The sequence below is a fragment of the Onychostoma macrolepis genome, chromosome 07, assembly GCF_012432095.1.
Source record: "Onychostoma macrolepis isolate SWU-2019 chromosome 07, ASM1243209v1, whole genome shotgun sequence".
Taxonomy (NCBI): Eukaryota; Metazoa; Chordata; class Actinopteri; order Cypriniformes; family Cyprinidae; genus Onychostoma; species Onychostoma macrolepis.
This window is the reverse complement of record NC_081161.1, coordinates 39,370,958-39,396,977: the sequence shown is the minus strand read 5'-3', so window position 1 is coordinate 39,396,977 and position 26,020 is coordinate 39,370,958. Positions and strand designations below refer to the sequence as shown.

At 35.6% G+C, this 26,020-nt stretch overlaps 2 protein-coding genes across 4 annotated transcripts in view; both read left to right on the top strand.

The window, feature by feature from the left end:
• The window catches only part of igf1rb (insulin-like growth factor 1b receptor), an 87,863-nt gene extending 74,463 nt beyond the window's left edge, over positions 1-13,400 (top strand). For all 3 annotated transcript variants that reach the window (XM_058780966.1, XM_058780964.1, XM_058780965.1), the window contains exons 19-22: positions 8-167; positions 1,681-1,810; positions 4,109-4,243; positions 8,973-13,400. In XM_058780966.1, the coding sequence (XP_058636949.1) occupies positions 8-167; positions 1,681-1,810; positions 4,109-4,243; positions 8,973-9,441 (894 nt within the window). In that variant the 3' untranslated portion in view covers positions 9,442-13,400. The remainder of the gene's footprint in view (positions 1-7; positions 168-1,680; positions 1,811-4,108; positions 4,244-8,972) is intronic.
• Positions 13,401-14,255: 855 nt separating this feature from the next.
• lrrc28 (leucine rich repeat containing 28) lies at positions 14,256-25,600 on the top strand. The gene is made up of 10 exons (XM_058783584.1): positions 14,256-14,333; positions 14,869-15,098; positions 15,197-15,237; positions 15,507-15,544; positions 15,636-15,773; positions 16,751-16,957; positions 17,690-17,792; positions 20,195-20,370; positions 20,462-20,621; positions 23,683-25,600. The coding sequence occupies exons 2-10, from the start codon at positions 14,931-14,933 to the stop codon at positions 23,750-23,752; spliced, it is 1,101 nt and encodes a 366-aa protein (XP_058639567.1). The 5' UTR covers positions 14,256-14,333; positions 14,869-14,930; the 3' UTR covers positions 23,753-25,600.
• The last annotated feature ends 420 nt before the right edge of the window (positions 25,601-26,020 follow it).

The following is a 26,020-nucleotide window of genomic DNA, read 5'->3' as shown; positions in this document are numbered from 1 at the left end:
TCCTCAGAACACCTCCAGCTTGCCTTTGCCACCATTGAAGAAGATGATTCAGATGGCGGGAGAGATCGCGGATGGCATGGCTTACCTCAACGCCAACAAATTTGTTCACAGAGACTTGGCAGCAAGGAATTGCATGGTGGCAGAGGATTTTACTGTCAAAATTGGTGGTATGTGTTGAAATGGGGGAAATATGTGTTTGCTTTTCTTGACTTGTGTTTTACATGTGAAATGTTTTAAAATAGGGACTAGTCGTCCAAATTTTAGGTAATCTAGTTAGAATACATTTTAAGACAGCTTTTCGGAGAGGGTTTTATCATATTTTAGCTGTAAATTATCTTCAGCTGGTGGCATTTCAAAGTAAATATTGATAATTAGACGGTTATTAAAGTCCCCCTGTAGTGAAAATCAAGTTTTTTTTATGTTGTTTATTTGTCTATGTGGTGTTTTTAATATGCTTTTAGACAAACCATGTGCCAATCCATTAATCAACCCCATTGCTGAGTTGTTTCTCCTTAAAACTGTAGTTTCCCAAAGGCTGACCCAGAAACACGTTGGAAACAGCCTTCGGTTTGCTACGTCGCAAAATTCAATAACCAATCACGTCAAGGGATAGATTCCTATATAGTAAATGAGGCAAGGGTGTAGAGTTACATTCAAGCTATTTCAAGGCATGAGAAAATCATTTTCACAAGAAAAATTTTGATGATCAAAGATGAGTTTTAAGGGATAAAATATTTGACTACAGGGGGACTTTAAATGTAAAAATACTGCATTGACAAATTGCACCTCAGATTTAACTCCTTTTGACATTTCATAACAAATTAAATACTAAAATGCACTATATCAGTGCTGTATTAGTTTTTATTATTATTATTAATTATTATATTTGTTATTTTTAGTATTTATTAGTTTCATAAATTTAAAATTTGCATAAATTGGAATTCTATTTGTAAATGCATGTTATTGATCTGTGAACGATTCATACATGCGTTTCATGTTTTAAATTTAAATTCAATGTTTTAAAAGTGAAACAATGATTTCTTCAATCATTTTTCGGTAACACTTTACAATAAGGTGTCATTTATTAACATTAATTAATGTATTAACTAATATGAACAAACAATGAACAATGCATTTATTACACTATTTATTAATCTTTGTTAATGTTAATGAAAATACAGTTGTTCATTGTTTATTCATGTTGCATTAACTAATGTTAACAAACGCAACTTGTGATTTTAATAATGGCTTAGTAAATGCTGAAATTAACATTAAGATTAATAAATGCTGTAGAAGTATTGTTCATTCTTAGTTCATGTTTACTAATTTTGTTAACTAATGAACCTTATTGTGAAGTGTTACCCATTTTTCTGTTTAAACCCGCTTCTTTATTACAATAAATTGCAAGCTCCTGGATCACAATACTGAAGAAAAAGCTCTGTTGCAACATTGAAACTTTAAGATTTGTATTGTTTAAACCATTGTGTACTGTAGCCAAGACATTAAAGGGTTTGCAGTAAATTATGGCAAATATTTCAAAAGAATTATGCATCTGCACATCCCCAATTTTTATTCCATAATGAACAAGTACAGTAATGAATTTCTTCATTTTGTTTGGCTAAATCTCAAGTAAAACTATAGAACTTTAGTCATTTCACCTCATTTATCCTCAATCTGTAGATTTTGGCATGACACGGGACATTTATGAGACCGATTACTACAGAAAAGGAGGCAAGGGACTGCTGCCTGTGCGCTGGATGTCTCCAGAGTCCCTCAAAGATGGAGTATTCACCACCATGTCTGATGTCTGGTAAGCTTTCATGTGTTCTATAGAGAATCAGTGTGTGCAAGATGTTCAAAACATGTAGAGATATTAACTGAGACGTATAGTGCGCAGTATATCAGGGTACATCAGTCTAGTCTTTGCAGCTGCGAAGCGACATCTGTATTTGAGCAAAGACCGCCCCAGTGACCACTTCAGTTCCTGCGCTAGCTGAACGAGAAATGAAAACCACGCTCGCACGGCTCAACACACATTTTCCATTACATGGTGCATACGTTAATGCGGTAAGCAATGAGGAGAAACATCTTTCCATATATTTTAAATGAAGCTGGCAATCAAGCCTCATCGGCCCTCATATGAGCTAGAAACATTTCCCTCATATGCTAGTCTCATTTGACAAACTTTCAAAGAAAACCTTGGGGAGTCTAGACCTTGCTTTTCCGGAAACGGCAACAGCTGCGGCTGATATGAGCGGCATTCCAGAGCCTCAAGGAATCTTTAGTCGATTCGTCCTCCCGTGTCGTGATAAGTCGCTGTTTGGACTCGCTGGGAGGTTTGCGCTTAAATCTTTTGTTAAGGATCAGAATCAAGCACTCCCTGTTCAGGAAGAGGATTGAACTTAATTACAATATGCTCAAGTTTCCTTCCAGGTGTCTGGAGAGTCTGCCCTAACAGTTCACCTTTCATGTCTGTCCAGGGTCACCGTCAGGCCTTGATAATAAGGAATGTCTGGGAAACTTTACAAGGATCAGACATGGGAGTAGTGTTTTGTCAATAATTACAAATGTATCATTGTGAAAAAAATAAAATAAAATTCTGCAAATCAGAATATAATGGCTGTTTCTTAAAGGCTTAAAGTTGCAATTCTTAAAGTTGCAATTCTTAAAGTTGCAATTTTTGTGCCACCAAATAAATTCAGACAGATTTCCTGAACGTTCTTCTGTCTTCTATTTGTCAGACAGTCTTGCCCCACATTCATGTCACAGGTTGAAATGGAGAGGTCAAAATGGAGCAGTGGGTTACTTATAGTTGATGTTGCACGTTAGGTTGGAATCAAAAGGCACACACTATAATAGAATAGGTGCATATTGGCCAACATTCCAGCTCTGTTCAAAATTATATACCTTTTTATATGTTTTTTTAATATAATTATGTACCTTTTTAGCAGCATGATGCAGTGTCATGTTTCTTTAATGCACATGCATTGCCATGAGCACAATGAAATACAAATTTTATTATGATTTATTTATTTATTTATTTATTTATTTTGCTTTTTTTTTTGTGATTTTTGTGTTTTGTTCCATTTTGTAATTTTTGTTCTGTTTTAGTTTTGTGTTTTTTTGTGATGTTTGTTTTGTTCTATTTTAGTTTAGTGTTTCATTTTGTTTTGTGATTTTTGTTGTTTGTGTTTTTTGTTTTATGTTTGCTGTGTTGGACTGACTCCAGCATCCCCTCAACCCTATATAGGATAAGTGATTTGGATCATGTATGGATGTTTTTTAAAGGAAATTATATTACTTTAAATGCATATTACATATTAATAGTATGAATTTTAAAACTCCATCTAACATCATTCAATATTTGAGTGAACTAAAAAAGGGGGACCCCAGAATGCATAGTGACGATCTCAGTGAGAAAGTGAATTCAGTATGGTGAATTGTGATCAGATGTGGATTACAAAGGAAAATGAAATTCAGCACTGTAAAGTGCTGATGCAAATAGTTCAGTGCACCTAAATGTATAATTTTATCAAATACTTGTGTTTTATAAAATCAGTTGAGGAATGTCCAGTGTATAACACTGAGCTGCTGCCCAGTGTAAAGCATTTTTTAAATCTATGTAGGCAGTAATAGAGCACAAAGCAGCTCATTAGGTTTTGGAACAGAGCCTGTGATTATTTTCTGCTGCCTTTTGAAGCCCTTTTGTATCTAATTTAGATGTACAACACTTATCTGCAGAAAAATAATAAGAATAAGACCCGAAAGAAAAAGCATTACTTGAGTCAGGCATGACTGAAGGTATTTCTGTTACATGCTTAATAGCTTTATTATCAACAGACCACATTATATTATATAATTTATCTGAGCGGCTGACTCATTATAATGACAACTTGCTCCCATTTGAAAGTTTTAGGTAATTAGAACACACATGTGAAAATATTAATGTTTCTTGCAAAAAACATAATCTGGGAATAGTTCATTTTTACAAGCGGGGAGCTTTCAACTGAACTCACTCCGAATTGAAAAGAGAAAATCAGCATCTTGTAGACACTTTGGTCGCTATCAGTGTAGATCCCAACTTTTCTCATCTGTTCTCCTCTTGCAGGTCCTTCGGCGTGGTGTTGTGGGAAATAGCCACCCTGGCCGAGCAGCCCTATCAGGGCATGTCCAATGAGCAGGTACTGCGGTTTGTCATGGAGGGAGGACTGCTAGACAAACCTGACAACTGCCCTGACATGCTGTAAGTCATCTAATGCACATCTTTCACTCACATTGTTGTTCTATCTGCAACGTTCAGTGAAAGCAGACAGTGACCTGGGGCTGTCAAGCTCCAAAAAGGACACAAAACACCATAAAAATGGTGTATATAACTGATGCACATACTTTAATGTGAGGAACAGACCAAAATTCAGTGTCATTTTTCTTGTTGTCTGTCCAAGATTGGTTGCATTGACGTCAAACCTTGATGTGGCAATTTTGAAAGTTCTCAATATGAATATTCATGTTAGGTTTGGAAGGACATGATGGTGAATAAATGATGACAGAATTTTGGGTGGAATGTGCCTTTTAAAAAGTAGAAAGTCTGCCACCTACTGTGTGATTCAGGTGGTAACATCACACAGCTGAAAACAAGAATAGACATTAAAAAACTGGATTAGTTTGAGAATTAATGGTATTTATCGAAAAGTTTTTGACTTTGGCCTTTATTTGTTTTGGATTTTAAACGCTCTCCCTGTGGGTGCTGGGCTCTAAATTTAAGTACAATTTGTTTATCTGTGAGAGTCTCCAAGCTCTGGGTTTTCTTTGGCACAGTTTGAGTTAGGTTGCGTCTGGCTTCGAGTCCATGTTTTATCTGAAGTGTGAGAGCTGGCAGTGACATACGAGCACTCAAAGCACTACAGGGATTCCACATTTTTAATAATATAACATTATACCAGGAGGGAGGGAGGTGGGTGGGTAGGTGTGTGCGTCTCGAGAAGAAAGGGGTACAGAAAAACAATTTTGTGCGATTTTTCTCTCTCCATATATTTAGAATTATATATATTCATATATGTATGTCTTATATATTATCTTTGATATATTTAAAATATATAGCTAAAATGTAATTGTAATCAACTTTTTATATTTTTCATTTAATTATATCTCTATATAAATATATAATACATATTGTTCTCTCTCTCTCTCTCTCTCTCTCTCTCTCTCTCTCTATATATATATATATATATATATATATATATATATATATATATATATATATAGCTATAATAAAATGTAATTTTAATAAACTTTTTAATATTTTAAAATTAAAAATATCTCTATATAAATATATAATAAATATATTGTTTTTATCTCTCTCTCTCTCTCTCTCTCTCTCTCTCTCTTTCTATATATATATATAATTTTTTGTGTGTGTGTGTGTGTTTTCTAAACAATAAAAAGCAAGCTTCACAAGCAGTTTTTTTCTCTTTACTCATTGGTGACATAAATGAACAATGATGTTTTGTTTCAGGAGAAACAGCAGTTTGCATTTTCTCAGTCCACTGTCCATTGACGGGAAGTGCACAATGGTTTGCGTTGGCTTGTGCCTTATTTTCATCTCAAGGCCATCTGGTTTAGCGTCTTTGTTGTGGTTGGCCGACATTTGGCACCTTTTCACACTTTTTGAGAGAAGTGCCGGGAAGGATGAAGCGGTCGTTAAAGCAGGCAGAACAGGAGTGGAGGAGGGCATGTGGGAGGGTTTTGGGCTGGTACACTGCCGCTGCCTCTGTCTTGTTTTAATGAGCCAGCGCACGACTGCTGAGACTAACAGTGCCAACGGTCACCCAAATTCAATCTCTAAGGGAAGTCCAGTTATTCGATTCAATTATGTGAAGCGTAGCAATTAGAACAAAGGCTTTCACACATTGCTCATGCGTGTGATATTTTTAACCAAAAAAGGCAAAAGTCACTGCCTCCTACTAGAAAAGTATTTGGTCTTTACTAAAAAGTAGATTCTGTAATACTTTGTAACCTTTTATCAAAATAAATTACAAACTTTTTTGGGCTGCCATCACCAATAATTCATTTTTTAATCCCTCGCTTCCTTTCAGTTGACTCATTTCTAGTATGTAATCCATTCCTGATTTTTTCTATTTCTTTTTATTTACTCATTTCTTGTTTGACACAGAAGTAAAATTGTGAGTGTTGACAAATGAGATTGAAGATTGATAGTTTGAGATTGAAGAGTGATATTTCACACACAACATCACCAGAGGTTTTATTTTTGCTCTAGTAATAAAAAAAAAAGAAATCAAAGCAGGATCACTTTGTTTTCTGTACAAGAAAAACAGAGTGAAACCTTTCAGTGCCTTTATATGACACATGCGCAGGATTGTTTGCTAATGTTAATGCTATTGCAAGTTATTATTTACATTTCTACAAACGTATTTCCATATTTTCCTCATTGTTTCATGTTATTTTGAACTGTATTGAGTTGAATTCATTGGGATGTTTTTTAGGATCTAAAAGTAAAAATAAATAAAATAAAAGTGTGATTTTGTAGTCATGTGATGATAAATCATCAAACAGGAAATTATATCATTGAAATGACTCTTACCAATGTCAAAATAAAGTTTGCATAACCTTAAGAAAACTTAATGATACTATTTTTATTTATTTTTTTTACTTTAAAATGTTTGGAAAGTTTAAAAAATATATACTTTACTCAACTTTGCAATTTAAAATTCATTAAATCACAATTTTTGTTATATTTTTGTAGTTATAATTTATATTTATATTAATGCTGTCAAACGATTAATCGATTAGTACGTGTGTGTGTGTGTGTACTGTGTATATTTATTATGTATATATAAATACACATACATACAGTATATATTTACATGTATTTATGTGTATATATTTGTTTATATGATTTATATTGTATATAAATATATTTAATATACAAATATAACAATTTTCACACAATTTTGCGTGTGTGTGTGTATTTATATATACATAATAAATGTACACAGTACACATATATATTCTGTATACAAACACTTTTATTTTGGATGCGATTGATCGCGATTAATCGTTTGACAGCACTAATTTATATGTAATGTAATATCGTATAATTCATGAAATCTATAAATAAAATATATAAATACAATTAAAAAAAAAAAAAAACTTCTCACTTGCATTTTGAACTCAATTTATCATCATCTTGATGAAAAAATCCATACTTTGTCCTTCCAAAGGTTACTGTAGGCTTTAGTCTTGTTCATATGGCACTTTTAACACTGGAGGTGCTAAAATCAGCCTGAAGCTCCCCATCAATGGAAACTTCATTTAGTGCCATGCAGGAAAAACAAGCTGGAGGCTCCGAGGGCAGTGAGTCCAGTCTCTCTGTCTCACAGCTGGAGAGCCAAAAGCCCCGGTGTGTGTGTGTGTGTGTGCGAGACGGCGAAAATACCGCACTTGGATTTGCTGGTGTGAATGTTTGTGTATGTGGTGCACGGGTATTTGTAACTGTCAGCTGATGTTTGCGCTAGCTGTGTGTGGGTGTGTAGCCGGCGCTGGTGTTTGTAAGACTAATGGTGTGTGTTACTCCACTAGTGTGTGAGCTGGCACAGGGATCCCAGTATTTATTTCAGCAGACTCCTCTGGTATTCTTAGCCTGTTTGTGTATAATTAAAATGGTGAACTGGAATGCTGGAGTGTCAGCGAGATCGTATGCTTTTATTTTTTCCCCCGTGTAACCTCCTCTCCAGCTCTCTCCAGCTCTGCAGTGTGATTTCATCACAGTTGTGTGTTTGCTGTGCAGTAAAGAGGTCACAGCATTCACCATGAGCTCACTGCAGCTGTGTTTAGGACGTAACCGCTGATAGCATGCATGTTTATGTTAGAGATTCGTCACACTGCCACCTGTTGTCCAGTGCTGCGGCAAGTAGGCGTTGGCGGTATGAACAAGATCTTATGAGTAATATTTTGATTTTGTTATAATAGCAGTATATATGACAATAATGTTAAATAGTACAAAATTCAATCGGCAATATGTAGTGATAATTAAATTATGAAATATTTATAATTAAAGTAGCGCTGTCGAATCGATTAATCGCGATTAATTTGTTTACATAATGTATGTGTACTGTATATATTTATTTGTATGCATGAATACAAACGTGCTTATATATTTAAGAAACATGATATATATATATATATATATATATATGTATGTATATATTTGTATATAATATAAATCATATCTAAATGTGAATTATATGTGTAAATATTTTTTAGATATATACATGTGGGTAGTTGATGTATCAATTTGTCCTATGGTGTGATAGAAAAATGTAAAAAGAAAAAAAAACCTCTAACATCGAAGATAAACCTCACTCGTGCTATTTGTAACTCTAGGAATGAACTAGATACATTTTTCTCATGTTATTTGTGGGGGGTTTTTTTTTTTTTCTACATTTTTACTATGTCACACCATAGGACACAGTCCGATTTTTATTTGTCAACTACCCATGTATGTGTGTGTATTTTTATATTCATATAAATATACACAGTACACACACACAGTATGTAAACACAAACTTTTATTTTGGATGCAATTAATTGCGATTAATCAATTTTTCAGCATTAAATTAAAGTATTCATTTTTATTATGAATTATTTTAAATTAATACAAATTAATAAATACATTAATGCATTTTATAATGTGTATATACTGATATTATTTAAAATTTAGAGACTTGGTCTATGTGTGTGTGTGTGTGTGTGTGTGTCTTTTTCTCCAGTTATCTGTTGTTAGAAACTTTGTAACTGACCTTAACTCTTCATGAATACATTGATGTCTTCTGATGCTGATCATCTTTAAATGGCCAAATATCAGTCATTCATTTTGACTGGACAACAGCTAATTTGAATGTTTCTCAAGGACCATGTTGCTGAACTTCTCTTCATGTGCTCTTGTGTGCTTTCAGGTTTGAACTGATGCGCATGTGCTGGCAGTACAACCCCAAAATGCGGCCATCCTTCCTGGAGATCATCAGCAGCATCAAGGATGACCTGGAGGCGTGTTTCAAGGAGACAAGCTTCTTCTACAGCGAGGAGAACAAACCTCCGGACACGGAAGAGCTGGACATGGAGAACGTGGGAACCATGGAGAACGTTCCTCTGGAGCCGTCCTCCAGCCTGCAGCCCCTCGCTCCCTCTCTGGCCTCCCCTCAACAGTGCGCCCCTGCGTCCCAGGGCTCCACCACCCCGGCCGGCCCGTCCTCGCCGCCTTCCTCCCCCAGCTCCACGGACAAGCACCCGCTCCCCGCGTCTGCGGCGAACGGGCCCTCGATGGTTCTCCGGAGCCCGTTTGACGAGACCCAGCCTTACGCTCACATGAACGGGGGCCGTAAGAACGAGCGTGCCTTGCCTTTGCCCCAGTCGTCGGCTTGCTGATCGACGGTTTCCGGACACGTCTCTGTCTGTCAAGCCACTGTGTGGTCTCCTGAGAAGAAATATGAAATTAAGAGAGAAGGAAAGACAAAATGGTACAAACTGAGAGTCAATCTTTTCAGTCATACCTCAACGGACAAAGCTTGGATTTCTTTGTTTTTTGTGTATTTCGATTGAATCGTTGAATTGATTGACATGAACTCATTTGTTATTTCCACAGACTGGATCACTGACTGAAAAACCATGACCTTCACTCTCGCACTCGATAGGCTGACTGTTTTTGTTACGTTTTGTTACTTTTCTAAACTTCCAAAACTGGTTTGAAGGCCTATCAGAGCCAGTAGTGGTACGGTGGCATTATTACGGCACGCTCTGCATATCTCTAAGCGAATCCAACGGCGAAGCACTTGTTCTTGTCTTTGTTTCCAAAGACGTGCGTCTAAATTAGAGATGTTTTTTCTTCCGCCCGTCTTAGAAGTTCGTTCCCATGACCCAACTCGGATCTGGGTACGGAGATCTTCGGCTTCCGTTTTCTCCAAATCATCTGGCTGTGCAACTTGGTGGAGAAGAAATTCTCAAATCTGCCAAATGTCTTTCTTTTCTTTTTTCTTTTTTTATGTTGCCAAATTGTCGTTTAATTCCCCTTGCATCCATATTCCTCAAAATACACACAACAGTTTTTTTTTTTTACCCTGGTGATCCAAACCTGCTTAAAGGAATAATTCACCCAAAAATGAAAATGTACAAAAAATGTACTCGCCCTCAGGCCATCCACGATGCAGATGTTTCCTCCTCGGAACAAATTTGAAAATCATTACATCACTTTCTCACCAAAGGATCCTCTGCAGTGAATGGGTGCCGTCAGAATGAGACTCCAAACAGCTGATAAAAACATCTCAATAATCCACACCACTCTAGTCCATCAGTTAACATCTTGTGAAGTGAAAAGCTGCTTGTTTGTAATAAAAAATAAATAAATTCATCAAGGTGTTTTAATTTCAAACTGTTGTATCCGGCTAAAATACGAGTCCATAATAACACTTGCTCCAGTTACTTGTGAATTATTGTGATGTTTTTATCAGCTGTTTGGACTCTCATTCTGACGGCACCCATTCACTGCAGTGGATCCATTGGTGAGCAAGTGACGTAATGCTACATTTCTCCATGAAGAAACAAACTCATCTACCTGAGGGTGTGTTCATTTTCAGCAAATTTTGGGTGTACTGTTCCTTTAAAAACAATCAATAGAGAGATATTTCCCAGATTCCCACTTTTCTTGCTTAGGGTTAAATGTATTTCGCACGGAATACTTCAAAAGTCGAACAACAGATGCAGCAGATGTTAAAGAAACTTTAAAAGGGATTCGGATAAAAAAGAAGCTGAAAAGTTTTAAAATTGTGGCTTTATGGAGTTGAAATGTTCACAGCAATTCTCTCGCTTGGTTGTTCAGTCGTACGTCGGACCACAGAGCGTGTGCATCGTTTGTCGATCACTTTTGTACCTTTTTTACAGTTCAGATTGATCATCTATATGTCTGTGCTAAAAAAAAGCTGCTATTTTGTTATTGTTTTTCTTTTGTGGTTGTAATATATATATACATATATATAAATGTAAAGAGATTTTTCAGGTGTAATCCTTTGCCTTTCCACTACAGTCCATTTTATGATGCTTATAGTTCTGCAAAATGAGAAAAACAGTAGGGGGTTCATCCTAACAGTTGAGTTTTGCAATGAAAATTTGTTTAATCCCTTCTGTTTTGATAGATTATCTCTCTTTAAAAGCAAAACACACTATCTTCTGTCTTTATGCCATTAACGGCGGCACCCAGCGACGTGATTCTGTAACAACTCGACACTGTGTCTCTCATCACATTAATGCGCAACAAATACTCTCAGGTCAAGAATCCTAAAAGTTTCGGTCTCAGACCCCGATGTGTTCTTGTCTTGCTATTCATTCCTCTTTAATCAACAGAGTATGACTTAAAATTTGGCAAATTTTGGATTGATTTCATTGCTTAAACTTCGACTTCTTTACATTGATTGTTCAGCCTTATTTGTGACTGATCCTGCCGCCCTTTGAAGGCCCTGATCTTATAAACTCTGCGTTTCCTTCCTTCCGAGCAGAGCCTGATAAACCATTATACAGATATGATTCAGCATATCTCTATGCAGAAGTTGTGTTTGTAACATAGATGACTTATATCGATTTAAGAAACAGGTTTGACTATGAGCGCCAGTTTTTGGGACCTTTTTTTTTTTTTTTTTTGAAGGATTTTTCAAAGGAAAAACTCACTTTTTCTTTTTCCCCCATCCTGGCCTTTTTTTCTTTTCTTTTTCTTTTCATTATTTATTTTGATTTCTTTTTTTTTTTTTTGTGATACATTTATAATCACTGTAAAACCTCCCCTTGATTACATTTTCGGTATTTTTATATGCTTTTTTTTTTTCATGACATGGGGACTTTTTTTTTTTTCCTTCAGACATTTATCTACCTCACTCTTTTTTTATGTACCTATATATAAAGTACATCTGACCTTTTTCATGAAAAGGACAATTTTACTGCTCTCTGTATCTGGGTAAAACCTCATAAACGCTACAAACCACAATCTCGGAGTGGAGAAATTACCGAGTTACGGACATTTTGTACGACTAGCTGCTTTCTTTCCTACCGGATCTTGCTTAAATTTGTTTATTATTTATTTGTGAGATTAAACCAAGAACAGGTCTGACTCCAAATGTGCTGGAATGTTGTTTAATGATGTTTAATTTATCCATCTTTTAACTTGGGGGCAAAGGTCACTAGATGGAATAATTAGAATGGATTTATTTTTCAGTTATATACTGGTTCTGGTCTCCTCTCCCTTTCATGTCTCTGAAATCCCACTGTTGGCATTGTTCTGTTTTCCTTTTTTTGTTACGCATTCATTGGAATTTTACATTTGCATCAGAAACCAAATGTTCATTGAAACAAAACCTTTGGGTATAAACAGATTTACAGTTTTTCGCTGCTGTCAGGTGCATCAAATGTGCATTACGAAGAGTTGTCTTGAGTTATATGAATATTTTTTTAATTATTAGAAAAAAAAATCAAAACAAAATATAAGCACGCAAAATAGCAAACAAACCATTTGGGTGTAATTTAAATGAATCAGATGTGATATAAATGTAAATGGTTGGAGAAATGCTGGAATTTTCTTCATGTCGTATTTCACACCAGTTTATTGTTCATGCAGATATTGAGCTGATTAAACTGAAATAATATTCTGTGAAATATGTAAATCCAGAACAAGATATTCTTGTAAATATCCAGAATTTTTCACTCAAATATCTTTATATAAGGGAAATGTTTATAATTGCGAAGTGTTTTGGAGAAAAACAAGAAAAACGATGATCGTATAGTGCTACCAATGTTACGTCCTTCCAATGTTGGTCATTTTCCCTGCTTTTTTTTCATGGTTTTTGTTACTCACACCGTCCTAATGCTCCTCTCTGAGCCGTAACACCCGACCAATGGCTGATTTCTCAATTCCAGATCTGTTAACTATGGGCTAGATATTCTCAGGGCTGAAGGTGGCCGTCATAGGGACGGGCGCTCACTTGTACCCTGCTGCTGGAAACTGCTGCTCTCCATCATCTCACCAGATGCTCGTTCTGAAGTCCAGACTGTTAAAGTGTGCTCTGTGAGTGTGTGAGGGTTGAGAGGAGAGCATTAGAGGTGTTCCTGATCTGATGGAGCCATCTAGAACGTGAAGAAGGGTTGGGTTGTGTTGTGTTTCATGTCATTTCATTTCACTCCTTGAGCATAATGTTTGGTTGTTCAGTTGAGACGTGTTGGATATGTATGTGTTGGTATATAAAGAGGGTTACAGATCCAGAATGGGAGGGGAGAATGGAGTAAGTTTTGTGGTCCAAGTCTGTTCAAACCTGGCTGTTCTGATTAAAAAAAGGCACTTATTAACTTTATTTGTGGTGTTTTCTTTCTTTTTTGTAAAATTGAAAAAAAAAAAGGAATATTGGATTTATGATGGCACATTGCTCAGATATTGTGAGGTTTACAAAACAAATATTACTGATAATACAGATAAGTTGCTTTGTGATTTGTTTTTGTATATTAAATAGGGTGAATAATCATAGCAGAACTGTAAACTCTATTTTTGGCATTATACTGAATGCATTCGACACGCCATATTAATATTAGTGTTATAATTAGATTTGAATTAAATTAACATATTAAGCATATTTTCACCTGCATTAAGCTACAAGTCTTTTTTTTTTTTTTGCGTTTCAGTGAATTTATGAATTCATAAAACACATGGTTCAATCATTTTGTACAGTGTTCAAATGTCTCAGAAAAGACTTTCATGTTAAGTGATTTCATGCATGAGGATAATTAAATTACTCATTATTTTTTTACTTTGTTAATGAATATGGTAGCAGTAGCTTTTAATAATAACAATGACTTCATGAGCAACTTAATTTTGTCATCGACTCCTGAAAGCATCAAATGTGTTCAAAAGCATAACATTTGTTGTTCGTAAAGACAAATAAACTGTACATTGAAATTGCTTTTTAGTAATATAATAGATTTATTATAACAACAATTAGCTGTAGGATCTGTTTTTTTTTTCTTCTTATAATATAAATTTGATGAATATTAATGAAGCCAAACTGTATTTAAACGGATGCTTTAACAATTCTCTTAAGAAAAAGTAAAACTTATATATTATATTATATTATAATTATGTTTGCTCTCGCTAGCGAGTTTTGATGCAGGAAAAACTACATTTCCCATGATGCTCTCTGCCTGTATCGAGTGACGCGTTTGCTCGCAGACGGAAGGCTCCAGAGGTTTTCAAGAGGGAATAATTCATATTTCATTCACTACAGGGATGCAATGTAAGTTACGATTTATTATTGATATTCGTTGTTGTGTTTTGTATTGCATAGGTCAGTTTAATGGTTCGCTAATTCCAAAAAGCAACAATTTGCCAAGTGGTCGATGATTAGATTTTTGTAGAGACTTAATTTATGTTTACACTCATCATGTGTTATGAAATTGAATAACAGTACAGCACAGTATCATTATGTGAGCTCATCTTGGTACATACTGTTAGTGTATCGTTATTTTTAGTATCTGACATTACATAAATGCTTTAATGTTGTTGCTGGTAAACATGTGTAAACCTGTTACTGTCATTCTGTACAATGCATCTCACCTTTGATTCGATAAAATCAATAAGGAACAATGGGTTAAGTATTATTACTGCTATGTCTTATCATTATTTTATTGCTTATGTTATATTATTTTTGTAATATTGTCCTTTTTTATTTTTAATTACTCTGTAAATTTTGTCTTACTTCTTAATAAATATATTTATTTATAATTTAAATTTAGAAATCTTTATGAATCTTTAAGAAATGTTACTTTCAGAATGGAAAAGTAGAAGCTGACAGAGGGAAAAACTCTCTGGGCCAAGGACGGTTCTTACAGCCATGGCTTCTGAACTCCACGAAGCCATTTTTATGGCCAAGCAAGAGCGACACAAGAATCTTTTCCTGAACTACAGAAACCTCAACAATTTCCCTGTGGAGCTCCTCAAAGATGAAGGGATGCAGTTCCTGGAGCGTCTCTTCATGAAGAGAAACTCCCTCACAACACTTGTAAGATCTCAGTCCCAGTGCTGTTAGTCTTCATTTTTGCTTTGTATTGAAATATTATAAATATATTTTGCATCCTAATACTGTTTTCCTCCTGTTAGCCAGAGAACCTGGCTCAGAAACTTCCCAACCTGATAGAATTGTGAGTATTAATCTGTGTTATACTCTTCTTGGTGTTTTAACAATGTTATATTAGTTGTCAGTGTGTTGCACAACTGTAATATTACTGTTGTCCAATAGAGGTCCCTGAATCTGTGGGACATTTTCTTACCCACCCATAAACAATAGCTATATGATGTAAATTGGTTGAGTCTGTGTTTGGTAAAATATAATTATTTGGGCTACATTTGTACTACACCTGATGAAAAACAAGATTATGAAACATAGTCCCAATCTATCTGTTTCATTTAGGTACCTGCACTCAAACAATATTGCGATAATTCCTCAAGGTAATGTTATCTCATGATTATACAGTGTGTATAGCCATATTTCGATGTCAGGCACATTATGCATTACATGATACATAATGTTGCTTTCCAGCAATTGGCAATCTAGTGAAGCTGCAGTCACTGGACCTGAGTGACAACGCTCTTCAGGTCATCTGTCCAGAGATCGGTCAGCTGCGCTCATTACGACATCTGCGATTGGCCAACAATCAACTGAAATTCCTCCCGCAAGGTGAGTCGCAAACATTTATCTGCATTAATCTAAAAAATATTTGGTTTTATTGCTTTACCATGCTTAAGAATATTCAAAATAATATTTTGGATTGAATACAATTAATTACATGCTACATGCGGCAATTAAAACAGAAAATAATTTAGCTTTATCTGTACATGCATTTATAAACCGGATATATTCCAAACGCTGAAGGAGCTCTGTGTGGTTCGAACTGAATTTTATTTGCAGAAGATTGTGAAAAATGAGAGTGGAATATAAATGCAGTGCTGCCTTCCTGCAACGGTGTAATTAATAATGTTTCTAGTTAAACAGTCCGTTTAATTCATAGACATTATCTGTAACATTTTTTTTCCCCCTGTGTAGTTAAGCAGCTTTAACTGCATCAAATAATTTCTCACTCAAAAGCCGAGTATGAGGAAACTGCATGAGCAGAAGCTTTTAAACCTGGAGTTATTATATTTCATTCAGCGAAGAAACTTTGATTTTTGTGCTCAACATGACACTTAAATGTTTCTGAGGAGTAAAACTTCATAAAGAGACTGTGGGGAAATGATTAAGCTCTTTGACACTCTCTTTAAATGCTTTGCTTCAAAACACGCAGTTGTTTTATATCGGTATTTTTATTGCTGTTTTCCATTTTAATTGGGCAGTGTTTCATCTGAAGCCGAGACTGTTCATGGCTTTAATTTATCATATGTGAGTTATTCCAAACTAAGTGTTTTACAGTTAATTGTTCCACCAGTTTCAAGCATATTTAACTAGTGACACGCATTGCACCCATGTGGGAAGGTGTGATATTTTTTTATTATTTTTTTTTTTGCATTAACACAATTTTGGTCCCTTTTCAATGTCACATAAAGTACCAACTCCTGTTTTTGCCAGCAGAGGGCATAAAGTGACTCCCTAGGATTACAATATCCTGCTTTTACCTGATTGAAACTTTAACAGAAATGTATATGTGCTTGTATTGGTAGAGCTGGGAGATCTCCGAGAGCTGGAGACTCTGGACGTGTCCATGAACCTCCTGAGGACTCTTCCGGAGCGTCTGCACCAGTGTCCGTCCCTGCAGTGCCTGACGGCAGACCGCAACCTGCTGCACTGCCTTCCTCGCCAGCTCTGTCTGCTGCCTGACCTCAATGAGCTCTCCATGGCTGCCAACTGCCTAACATCACTGCCCCTGGGTGAGAAGATATGACCGTGCTGTCAAGAAAATTACCTTTACATTTATACAAAATGTCAAAATTTTGGGGGTCAGTAAGATTTTTTTATTTGTATGTTTGTTTTGAAAGAAATTAATACTCTTGTTCAACAAGAATTCATTAAGTTTAAAGTAAAGACATTTATTATGTAGCAAAAAAGAATATTTCAAATAAATGCTTTTTTAACTTTCTATTCATCCAAGAATTCTGAAAAAAAAATATTCAAAATTGGTAATAATATGAAATGTTTCTTGAGCAGGAAATCAGCTTAGAATGATTTCTGAAGGATCATGTGACACTGAAGACTGGGGTAATGATGCTGAAAATTCAGCTTTGCATCACAGGAATAAATTACATTTTAAAATATATTCAAATAAAAAAAAAAAAGTTATTTTAATTATAATATTTCACAAGATTTCGATCTTTACTGTATTTTTGATCAAATAAATGCAGCCTCGGTGAGCATAGGAGACTTCTTTTAAAAATATTTTTTATAAATGCTACTGAAATACTGATCTCAAACTTTTGAAGGGATCCATATAAGTTCTGTGAAACCATATGATGGCTTTTTGTAAAGAACAGACTAAAAGTTATTCATCTTTGAGAGAAAGGTTTTCTGTTTCTTGCTTTTGACGTCTTGAAATATATTGGACAAATACCAGGTGAATTATTTGACATTGTTGCTGATATACTGATGTTTTATATTTCTGTCAGATCTGGGACGCTCCATGGAGTTGCAGTTTGTCTTTGTGGACAACAACGCTAATCTGAAGGGACTTCCATCGTATCTTTATAACAAAGTCATCGGCTGCAGTGGGTAAGTTTGTTGTTGTAGTGAAATTCCAAACTTGGCGTTTAAAAAAAAATATTACTATAAAGTAGAGCTGGTGATCCATTAAGAAATTAACTATCTAATTGCACATATTTCTGTAATTAATCATGATTAATCACATTTAGCATTTTAATTGTGTAATCATAAGTATATATTCATCTGAATCTCCAAATTAATGTGGAAACAGCATAAAGAAGTGATCATATTAACATTGTTTTTATTTATCATTTATGAACAATTACAGAACATATGATAACAATATGATAATATAAAATATGATAACAACCTTTAAAGGGGTCATATGATGTTGCTAAATAGAACATTATTTTGTGTATTTGGTGTAATGCAATGTGTTTATGCAGTTTAAGGTTCAAAAAACACATTATTTCCACATACTGTACATTATTGTTGCTCCTCTATGCTCCGCCTTTCTGAAACGCGCCGATTTTAACAAAGCTCATCGTTCTGAGAAGCGAGGTGTGCTCTGATTGGCCAGCTATCCAGTGCATTGTGATTGGCCGAATACCTCAAGCGTGATACAGAAATGTTATGCCCCTTACTGTATTGTGATGCCGTGTCCCGGCGCGACGACAAAAAAAACAATAAAACCCATTATAAACGAGGCATTTGTTGCATCCAGTGGGGACATAATTACTGATTATAATGACTTATACTGTCTTTTTACACGTCACGTTGCATCGCGCCACGTAAACATAAAAAAAGCTTTCCTGTAGCTCAAATAGTAGAGCATGGCGCTAGCAACGCCAAGATCATGGGTTCGATTCCCAGGGAAAGCAAGAGCTGATAAAATGTAAAAACTGTAACTTGAATGCAATGTAAGTCGCTTTGGATAAAAGCGTCTGCCAAATGCATAAATGTAAATGTAAACATTACCATCTCTGCATTTGTGATCGGAGAAACAACAAGCACTACTCTACACAGCTCAAAACTCGCGTTTGAATAGTCAGTGGCAAATTCTTTAAATAAGAAAACGTACTTACAGGAAGTGAGTCAGAAGCACCAGACTGTCCTTGCAAAGTTGGAATTGCCCCACTTTATAGAAACGTCTTTGTAGGCTACTCTCCCAGGTTCAGAAAACAGTCCTCCGTAAAATGCGCTGCACACACTCTAATATTTGGGTTGAACTTTCCTGGAACAGTGTTGTAAATACAACTTAACCACTGATTTCTAGTCGTGTCCTCTTTTGGAAGCCCAAACAAAGTAGTTTCGCTTTCACAACGAAACACAGCATCTCCAGGACATGGTGCCGGCGACAGCAACAACACTACAGCGAGAATAATGGTTACACCTTCTTTCACTCCGTATACGTTTGGGCGGTGTTTTGCAAATCTCCCCACACCGTGACGTAGACATGTGGGGGCGTGTTTAAATGAGCTGTTTTAGGGAGCGTGGTCGAGTCTTAACTTTTATAAAGAATATCTCTTTGGTTTTGAGACTTTAGTCTTTGCAGCTTCAGGGATCTTATCTATGCACAAACAGCTTGTAACACTCCAAAGAGAAAGGAAAACTTGAAATCGCATCATATGACCCCTTTAATTTAAGTGAACTCAAAACAATATTCACATAAACCAATTATAATAAATAGATGTCAGATTTAGCAGTGCCATGTGTTTGTGCTTGATGTTTTGATCTCTGTCTTTTTGAATGAAAACTGTCAGTTCATTGTCCCGCATTTTAAAAAATTTTTAAATTCACAGAAATTAACATTATTTTTCCCAGCTCATTCATAGGCCAGACATATATAAATAAATGTATTAAGTACAAGAGAATTAGATTTTATTTTATTTTGTTGTTTTTTAAATTTATGTGACATTATGGCCAGAATAAATCTGAAATAAATTGAACACAATAATGAATCAGCATGCAACAAAGTGGAGCTCATTGAGATTCCTGTGAGTGACTGGACAAACAGTGCCACAGAAACTAGTGGAAAATGTGTGTAGAGTCTTCGGTCAGACTTTCCATCCGTCTCAAAGTAAACAACATTGATTTTTTTCACACATGTAACCCTGCAAGCAGAGCTCACTCTCCCCAGACAGACAACAAAACTCTTGAATATCTTTTAAAGATTTGCTATAGTAAATCTCCAAACTAGTTCTGTTAGCTGTAAACTTGACTTATTGACTTTTAAAACATTCTGCTGCTTTCGCTGCATATTTTCCCAAGAGAGATTCGCCGATCCCACAGCCGAGCAGATTCTGGGTGGAAAAATGCAAGACTTTCCGACATTATAAGTCAATTACAAAAGTATCACAGTTGCTGATTTGGCAGTGTATACAGCTTTGAATGGTAGTTGGTGTGGTAGTTTCCTAGTTTTTTAATATGTCTGTGTTCACTTGATGTTATTTATCTGTCTGCATGCACAGATGTGGTCTAGCTGCGCAGATCTCTGATGTGAAGCAGCTCTGTCTGACGCTGGGAGATGTGACTTTCCCTCTGCCCTCTGAAGTGAAGGCCATCGGCTCCGAGACTGACCGCGTGTTGCCTCTGGAGGAGCTGGCATGCAGAGTCCTACATGCGGCCCACAACTGGACCAGTAAGGGTAAGAGTCGCAAACAAACCCACAACAAAGCATCATGTTCCTTCACATTCACCAGCCTAAATGTTCTCATGTTCTGCTGTCTTGTGTGCAGATGTGAGGTTCCTGACGCCGTTCCTGTTACCCAAGAGTCTGCTGGATGTGGTGCGGTGGCCTCTGGGACATTGTCACCGCTGCAGTCAGCCCATGTTCACCATCGTCTACCCTAAACTGTTTCCTCTCAGAGAGACCGCACTCGCAGGAGTGCACAAGAGGTACTGATGCAAAATTCCATTTGTTTCCTATTTGTCACTCTGCATTTAAAATGTTTATATTCAACACTTCATTTCATTTTATTTTATTTTATCCACTTATAATATTATTCAAGGTTTCTTACAGACAAAATAGTTTACCATTTTGCATCCCCTTTCTGACGCTTTGATTATGCATCACCTTTGACTTGAATTTAATTATAGCATCCGTTTTAAGCAAAGATCAAGGAAAATCATATTTTCTATCATTCAAAAGTTTGAAGTCAGTAAGATTTTGTAAAGAAATGAATCCTTTTATTCAGGCATTAAATTGATCATAAGTGACCATAAATACATGTTATTTTATGATTTATGTTGTGCTTCTTTTGAAATTTCTATTCAAAGTATCCCAAAAATAAATTTCACCGTTTCTACAAAAATATCTAGCAGCACAGTGGTTTTCAACATTAATAATCACCAAATTCTGAAGGATCATGTGACACTGAAGACTGGAGTAATTATGCTCAAAATTCAGCTTTGCATCACAGAAATAATTTTAAAGTATTACAATAGAAACAGTTATTTTAAATTGTAATAATATTTCAAAATATTATAGGTTTTACTGTATTTTTTGATCAAATAAATGCAGCCTTGTTGAGCAATAAGAGCTTTCTTTTAAAAACATTAAAAATATCTTACTTGAATGGTAGTGCATGTCCCCTTTAAATGCACCTGCATTCTGGGATTGTTATGTGCATATTCATTTACAAAAACATCCTAACTTCCACACATTCAAGTTTTCTTACATTCAGAATACTTCTATCCTGCTTTCTGTCTCTTCTCATTCTCTCTCTCTCACGCTGTTTTCTCTGACCCCTGTCACTTCCTCTATCTCCTCATCTTCCCGTGCGTTTGATTGGTTGAAATGAGCAGCGCTTGCTCCGCTGCCCGTCATGTTCCATCTGTAATGCAACGCTGTGGTTTTGGTATCAGCATCCAGCAGCGTAACCCAATCATCCTGCTCGACTGCTGCTCTCAGCTACTTCACGTGCATTAAGAGATCTAATCCACTCGCCAATTACCTCCTACCCTGAGTGTTCGGCTGATGTTTGGAGACGAGCGGTGCTCGGTTCAGGGGTGCGAGCGAGAGAAAGGCGATTTTTTTTTAAGGGAATTCTTTTCCATTTGCTTCTTTCACTCCTGTAATACTCTCCATATTCAGTCTCAGGTCATGTGTGTGTATGTATGTGTGTGTGTGTGTGTTTTGGGAACTCATACCAGGAAACCCTCGCTGTTTCAATAGCACTTCATCGACCAGCCTTGTGAAAGCATGTATGTTGTGGGAGGAACATGACCTCCCTTATAAACGCACACATTAACATGCACATGTATTTTGATTTCAGGTATGAAAGCTTGTTCCCTGTGAGATAGTTTAACTTAAGCTAACCATACCAAAAATGTACATTAGATTGCTTTGACCTCTGTCTTTTTGATACTCCATTATTTGGTTTTTGGTAAGGTGAGTAATATTACTATTGTTCTTACTTAGTCTTACATCCCTAATCCTAAATGTTAGATACTGAGTGTAGCTTGTTGACGAAAGGCGTGTTTGTACTTTTTCAAAGAGATTTGGCGTATAATATTTGCCTGGCATAAACAGGTGCAGAAATTAGTGGTAAATCAATATATATTGCTAAGGCCAATATATTGGTTGCTATTTGTAATTTATTTTTTAAATTATCAGCAATTAGCATTTGTTGTAATTGAAAATTATTAACAATTTCTTTATAATATGATTACCGAATCAAGATGTTTTGGTAACACTTTACAATAAGGTGTCATTTATTAACATTATTTAATGTATTAACTAACATGAACAAACAATGAACAATGCGTTTATTACAATATTTATTAATCTTTGTTAATGTTAGTTAATGAAAATACAGTTGTTCATTGTTTATTCATGTTAGTTCACAGTGCATTAACTAACGTTAACAAACACAACTTGTGATTTTAAAAATGCATTAGTAAATGCTGAAATTAACGTTAACTAATATTAATAAATGCTGTAGAAGTATTGTTCATTCTTAGTTCATGTTTACTAATGTTGTTAACTAATGAACCAACAAATGGAACCTTCTTATAAAGTGTTACCATGTGTTATATATATATATGGTAACACTTTAAAATAGGTTGTATATACATATATAAGATGTTAATATACACTATATTGCCAAAAGTATTGGGTCACCCCCTTGTAATGAACAGGTTTGACTACTTTAGTAATTTCCATGAGTACAAATCTTAATGTTTAAGCATATAATGATATTCTAGGAATTGTGTGTTAGTTTGACAGGACCCTTTTCTATTCTAACATGACAATGCCTCTGTGTATAAGGCAGGTTCAAAGAAATGATTGATTGAGTCAGTGTGGAAGAACTTGACTGGTCTGCAGAAAGTTGTTCTTCAGCTGAACACCTCTGGTGTGACTTTAAATGCAGATCTTGAGCCAGAAACTCTTTAACAAACACCAATGACTTGTACATATGGGTACAGTCATTTTAGACACTTCCAAAACTGTTGCAACAGAGATGGAAATACAATTTTTAAATACATGAATTATGTTTCCATCTTTGTTGCCACAGTTTTAGAAGTGCCTTTCTCTGTTCTGAAGAAGGGGGTGTCCCAATACGTTTGTCCATATAGTGTATGTACAAGTCATTGGCGTTTGGTAAAGAGTTTTTGGCTCAAGAGCTGCATCTAAAGTCACACCAGAGGTGTTCAACTTGGATTTGGACTTGGCTTTCTGCAGACCAGTCAAGTTCTTCCACACTGACGAAATCAATCATTTCTTTTTGAACCTTGCCTTATACACAGAGGCATTGTCATGTTAGAATAGAAAAGGGTCCTGTCCGAACTGTTGTTTTAAAATTAGAAGCACACAATTCCATGAACTTTTAGGCAAAGATATTTTAAAAGTTCATATCAAGAGTTTTCCTTTAGATTTTATTATGCTCAAACTCAAAATTTGCATAAAAATGTTTGGAAATTAACTTCTTTCTTGCTCTTTGTATTTCTCACACAGAACCACCGTGAGTTTTGTCGCGTACTGCTGCTCTAGCCATTGTCTGAGGACGTTTGACCTGCAGGGCTGATGTCTCACATACACTAACCTCACATCTGCTCATGATGCTTTCATCTTCACAAAGGTCTTGAAGAATATCACCAGAGACTTTATGAAGAACTGATGCCTGTCTGAGCTTCTGAAACATTTGACAGCCCACCGTCTTGAAGATCTTCATAACAGCCATTACAGCATGTCCTCCTCCTTCTGTGTGTAGCAGCATCTAACAAAACCAGCAGTTGGTTAATCCTGATTACGTTTCACAAATGAATGAAGAACGAAATTAAACAAAGTGTATTTCAATCAACGGCCCATACAAACTATAAAATATTGTTTGTATTGGGATTGTTACGGTTTACTGTAACCAAAAAGGTTCCGGCTTTAATCGGTTGAGGTTTCTTGAGAAACTTAACATTTATTCTGTGTTTTAGAGACTACCATCCTGATATACTTAAAACTGACGAGTTTTAGGTGAGATATGGATATTTGTGTTTTCATTTGAAAGGAAAATAGAATTGTTTTTCAGAATCCCTTCACTGAAATGTCATGTTACTTCAGATTCATATCTCACTACTGTTTTTAACCATTACACAATACTTAACTTTAAAAGTGGCTTTTTAAAGATAAATATGTTTAATTTCAGTCTGAGGCTCAAGTGTTTGTATGCTGTTGAAAGTGAGCAACACTCATTCGCCCTTTTCAAAGAAAATCGTGTGTGGTGTTGTATGTTATGTTTTTTTTTGTTTTTTTGTGAAGCTTTGGAAATAGACTGTTATAAAGTGCCAATTGACTTTTATGAAAAACATGCAATTGATTGTATTGAAGGCAGCTTCAAGGGATTGTTCTATTTTTGTGTGAGATAATATTTTCAAAAGACCAAGACATGTGAATTGTGGAGATTTGCTGATACTACACTACATCTGTCAGTCAGTGTGCATCTCTCAGCTTTGCTACAGTGAACCATCACTGTTCAGCTTTCAGTATTTAGAATATTCTCTCTCTGTCTCTTTAATTAGATGTGAGCAAGAGCATGACTTTCTTAAAGGGATAGTTCACCCAAAACTGAAAATAAGCCATCCTAGGGGTATGACTTTCTACTTTCAGACAAATACAATCAGAGTTACATTAGAAAATGTCCTGGGTCTTCCAAACTTTATAATGGCAATGAATGGGTGTTAAGGTTTTGAAGCAAAAAAAAGTGCATCCATCCATCATAAAAAAATACTCCACACAGCTCCAGAGGGTTAATAAAGGCCTGAAGCAAAGCAATGCATTTGTGTAAGAAAAATATCTATATAAACTGTAATCTCTAGCTTTTGCATGTAGTTTTAAATATAGATATGTTTCTTATAAACGCATCACTTCGCTTCAGAAGGTCTTTATGTGGAGTATTTTTTATGATGGATGGATGGATGTACTTTATTTTGCTTCAAAATCTCAACCACCATTCACTGCCATTATAAAGCTTGGAAGAGCCAGCACATGTTTTTTAATACTCTGATTGTATTCGTCTTAAAGAAGAAAGTCATGGGGTCATTTACATTTTTGGGTGAACTATCCCTTTAAGTTAATGTGTGGATGTTACCGTTACTGTTTTCTCAAATAAGCCAGGTCTTCTACAGGAGAAGAGTGTTTGTTCAGCTAAACCTTTTACATGTTACAATGTCATTTCATTGGCACTTATAACTGGATAATTGTGCTCTTGTTGGACTGTTTGGCAATAATAACAATGTTTAAAACCTCTCTTGTGTTATTTCTTATTTCAAATGTGTGCTTAAGTTAAATTGAATTCATATTGAGCCATTTTGAATGGTGAATGTAACTGTCTTTATATTGTGAAGCTGCATTTGATGCATCAAAAATACACAGAATCACAACATCTCTAAGTGAGTGTGCTGATTTTCATGGCACTGGCAAAAATAAGACAACTGATGTTTTAACTTAAAGAAAACCAAAGCCGTCTTTGATACTAGGTGAGGTTGGTCAGAGCTGGCATATAGTAGTAAGGCTTTTATATGGCATTTACACAGAATTTAGAGACACTTTAACTACTTACAGACACATAGGAACAATATTGTGATATTATCTGGAAATGCTCAGGCAACAGAGTTCAATGTAATGTCCGATCTGTGTATCTGAGAATTGAAATACGATCTTTAATGGTTTATTGACAGTATTTTAGTCTTCCACTGCTCGAAGCTGAAGAAACACTTGCACTCAGTCCTGTGCTTTCTGAAATTGCTCAAACGACCTTTGCTTCGACTTTGTTGTGCAATATATATATATATAAATGATTTTC

Coding starts and splice junctions, on each gene's coding strand:
- lrrc28 (XM_058783584.1), top strand. CDS start 14,931: ATGGCTTCTGAACTCCACGAAGCCATTTTTATGGCCAAGCAAGAGCGA. Junction 16,958..17,689: donor CCTAACATCACTGCCCCTGG/GTGAGAAGATAT, acceptor TATTTCTGTCAG/ATCTGGGACGCTCCATGGAG. Junction 20,371..20,461: donor CCACAACTGGACCAGTAAGG/GTAAGAGTCGCA, acceptor TCTTGTGTGCAG/ATGTGAGGTTCCTGACGCCG.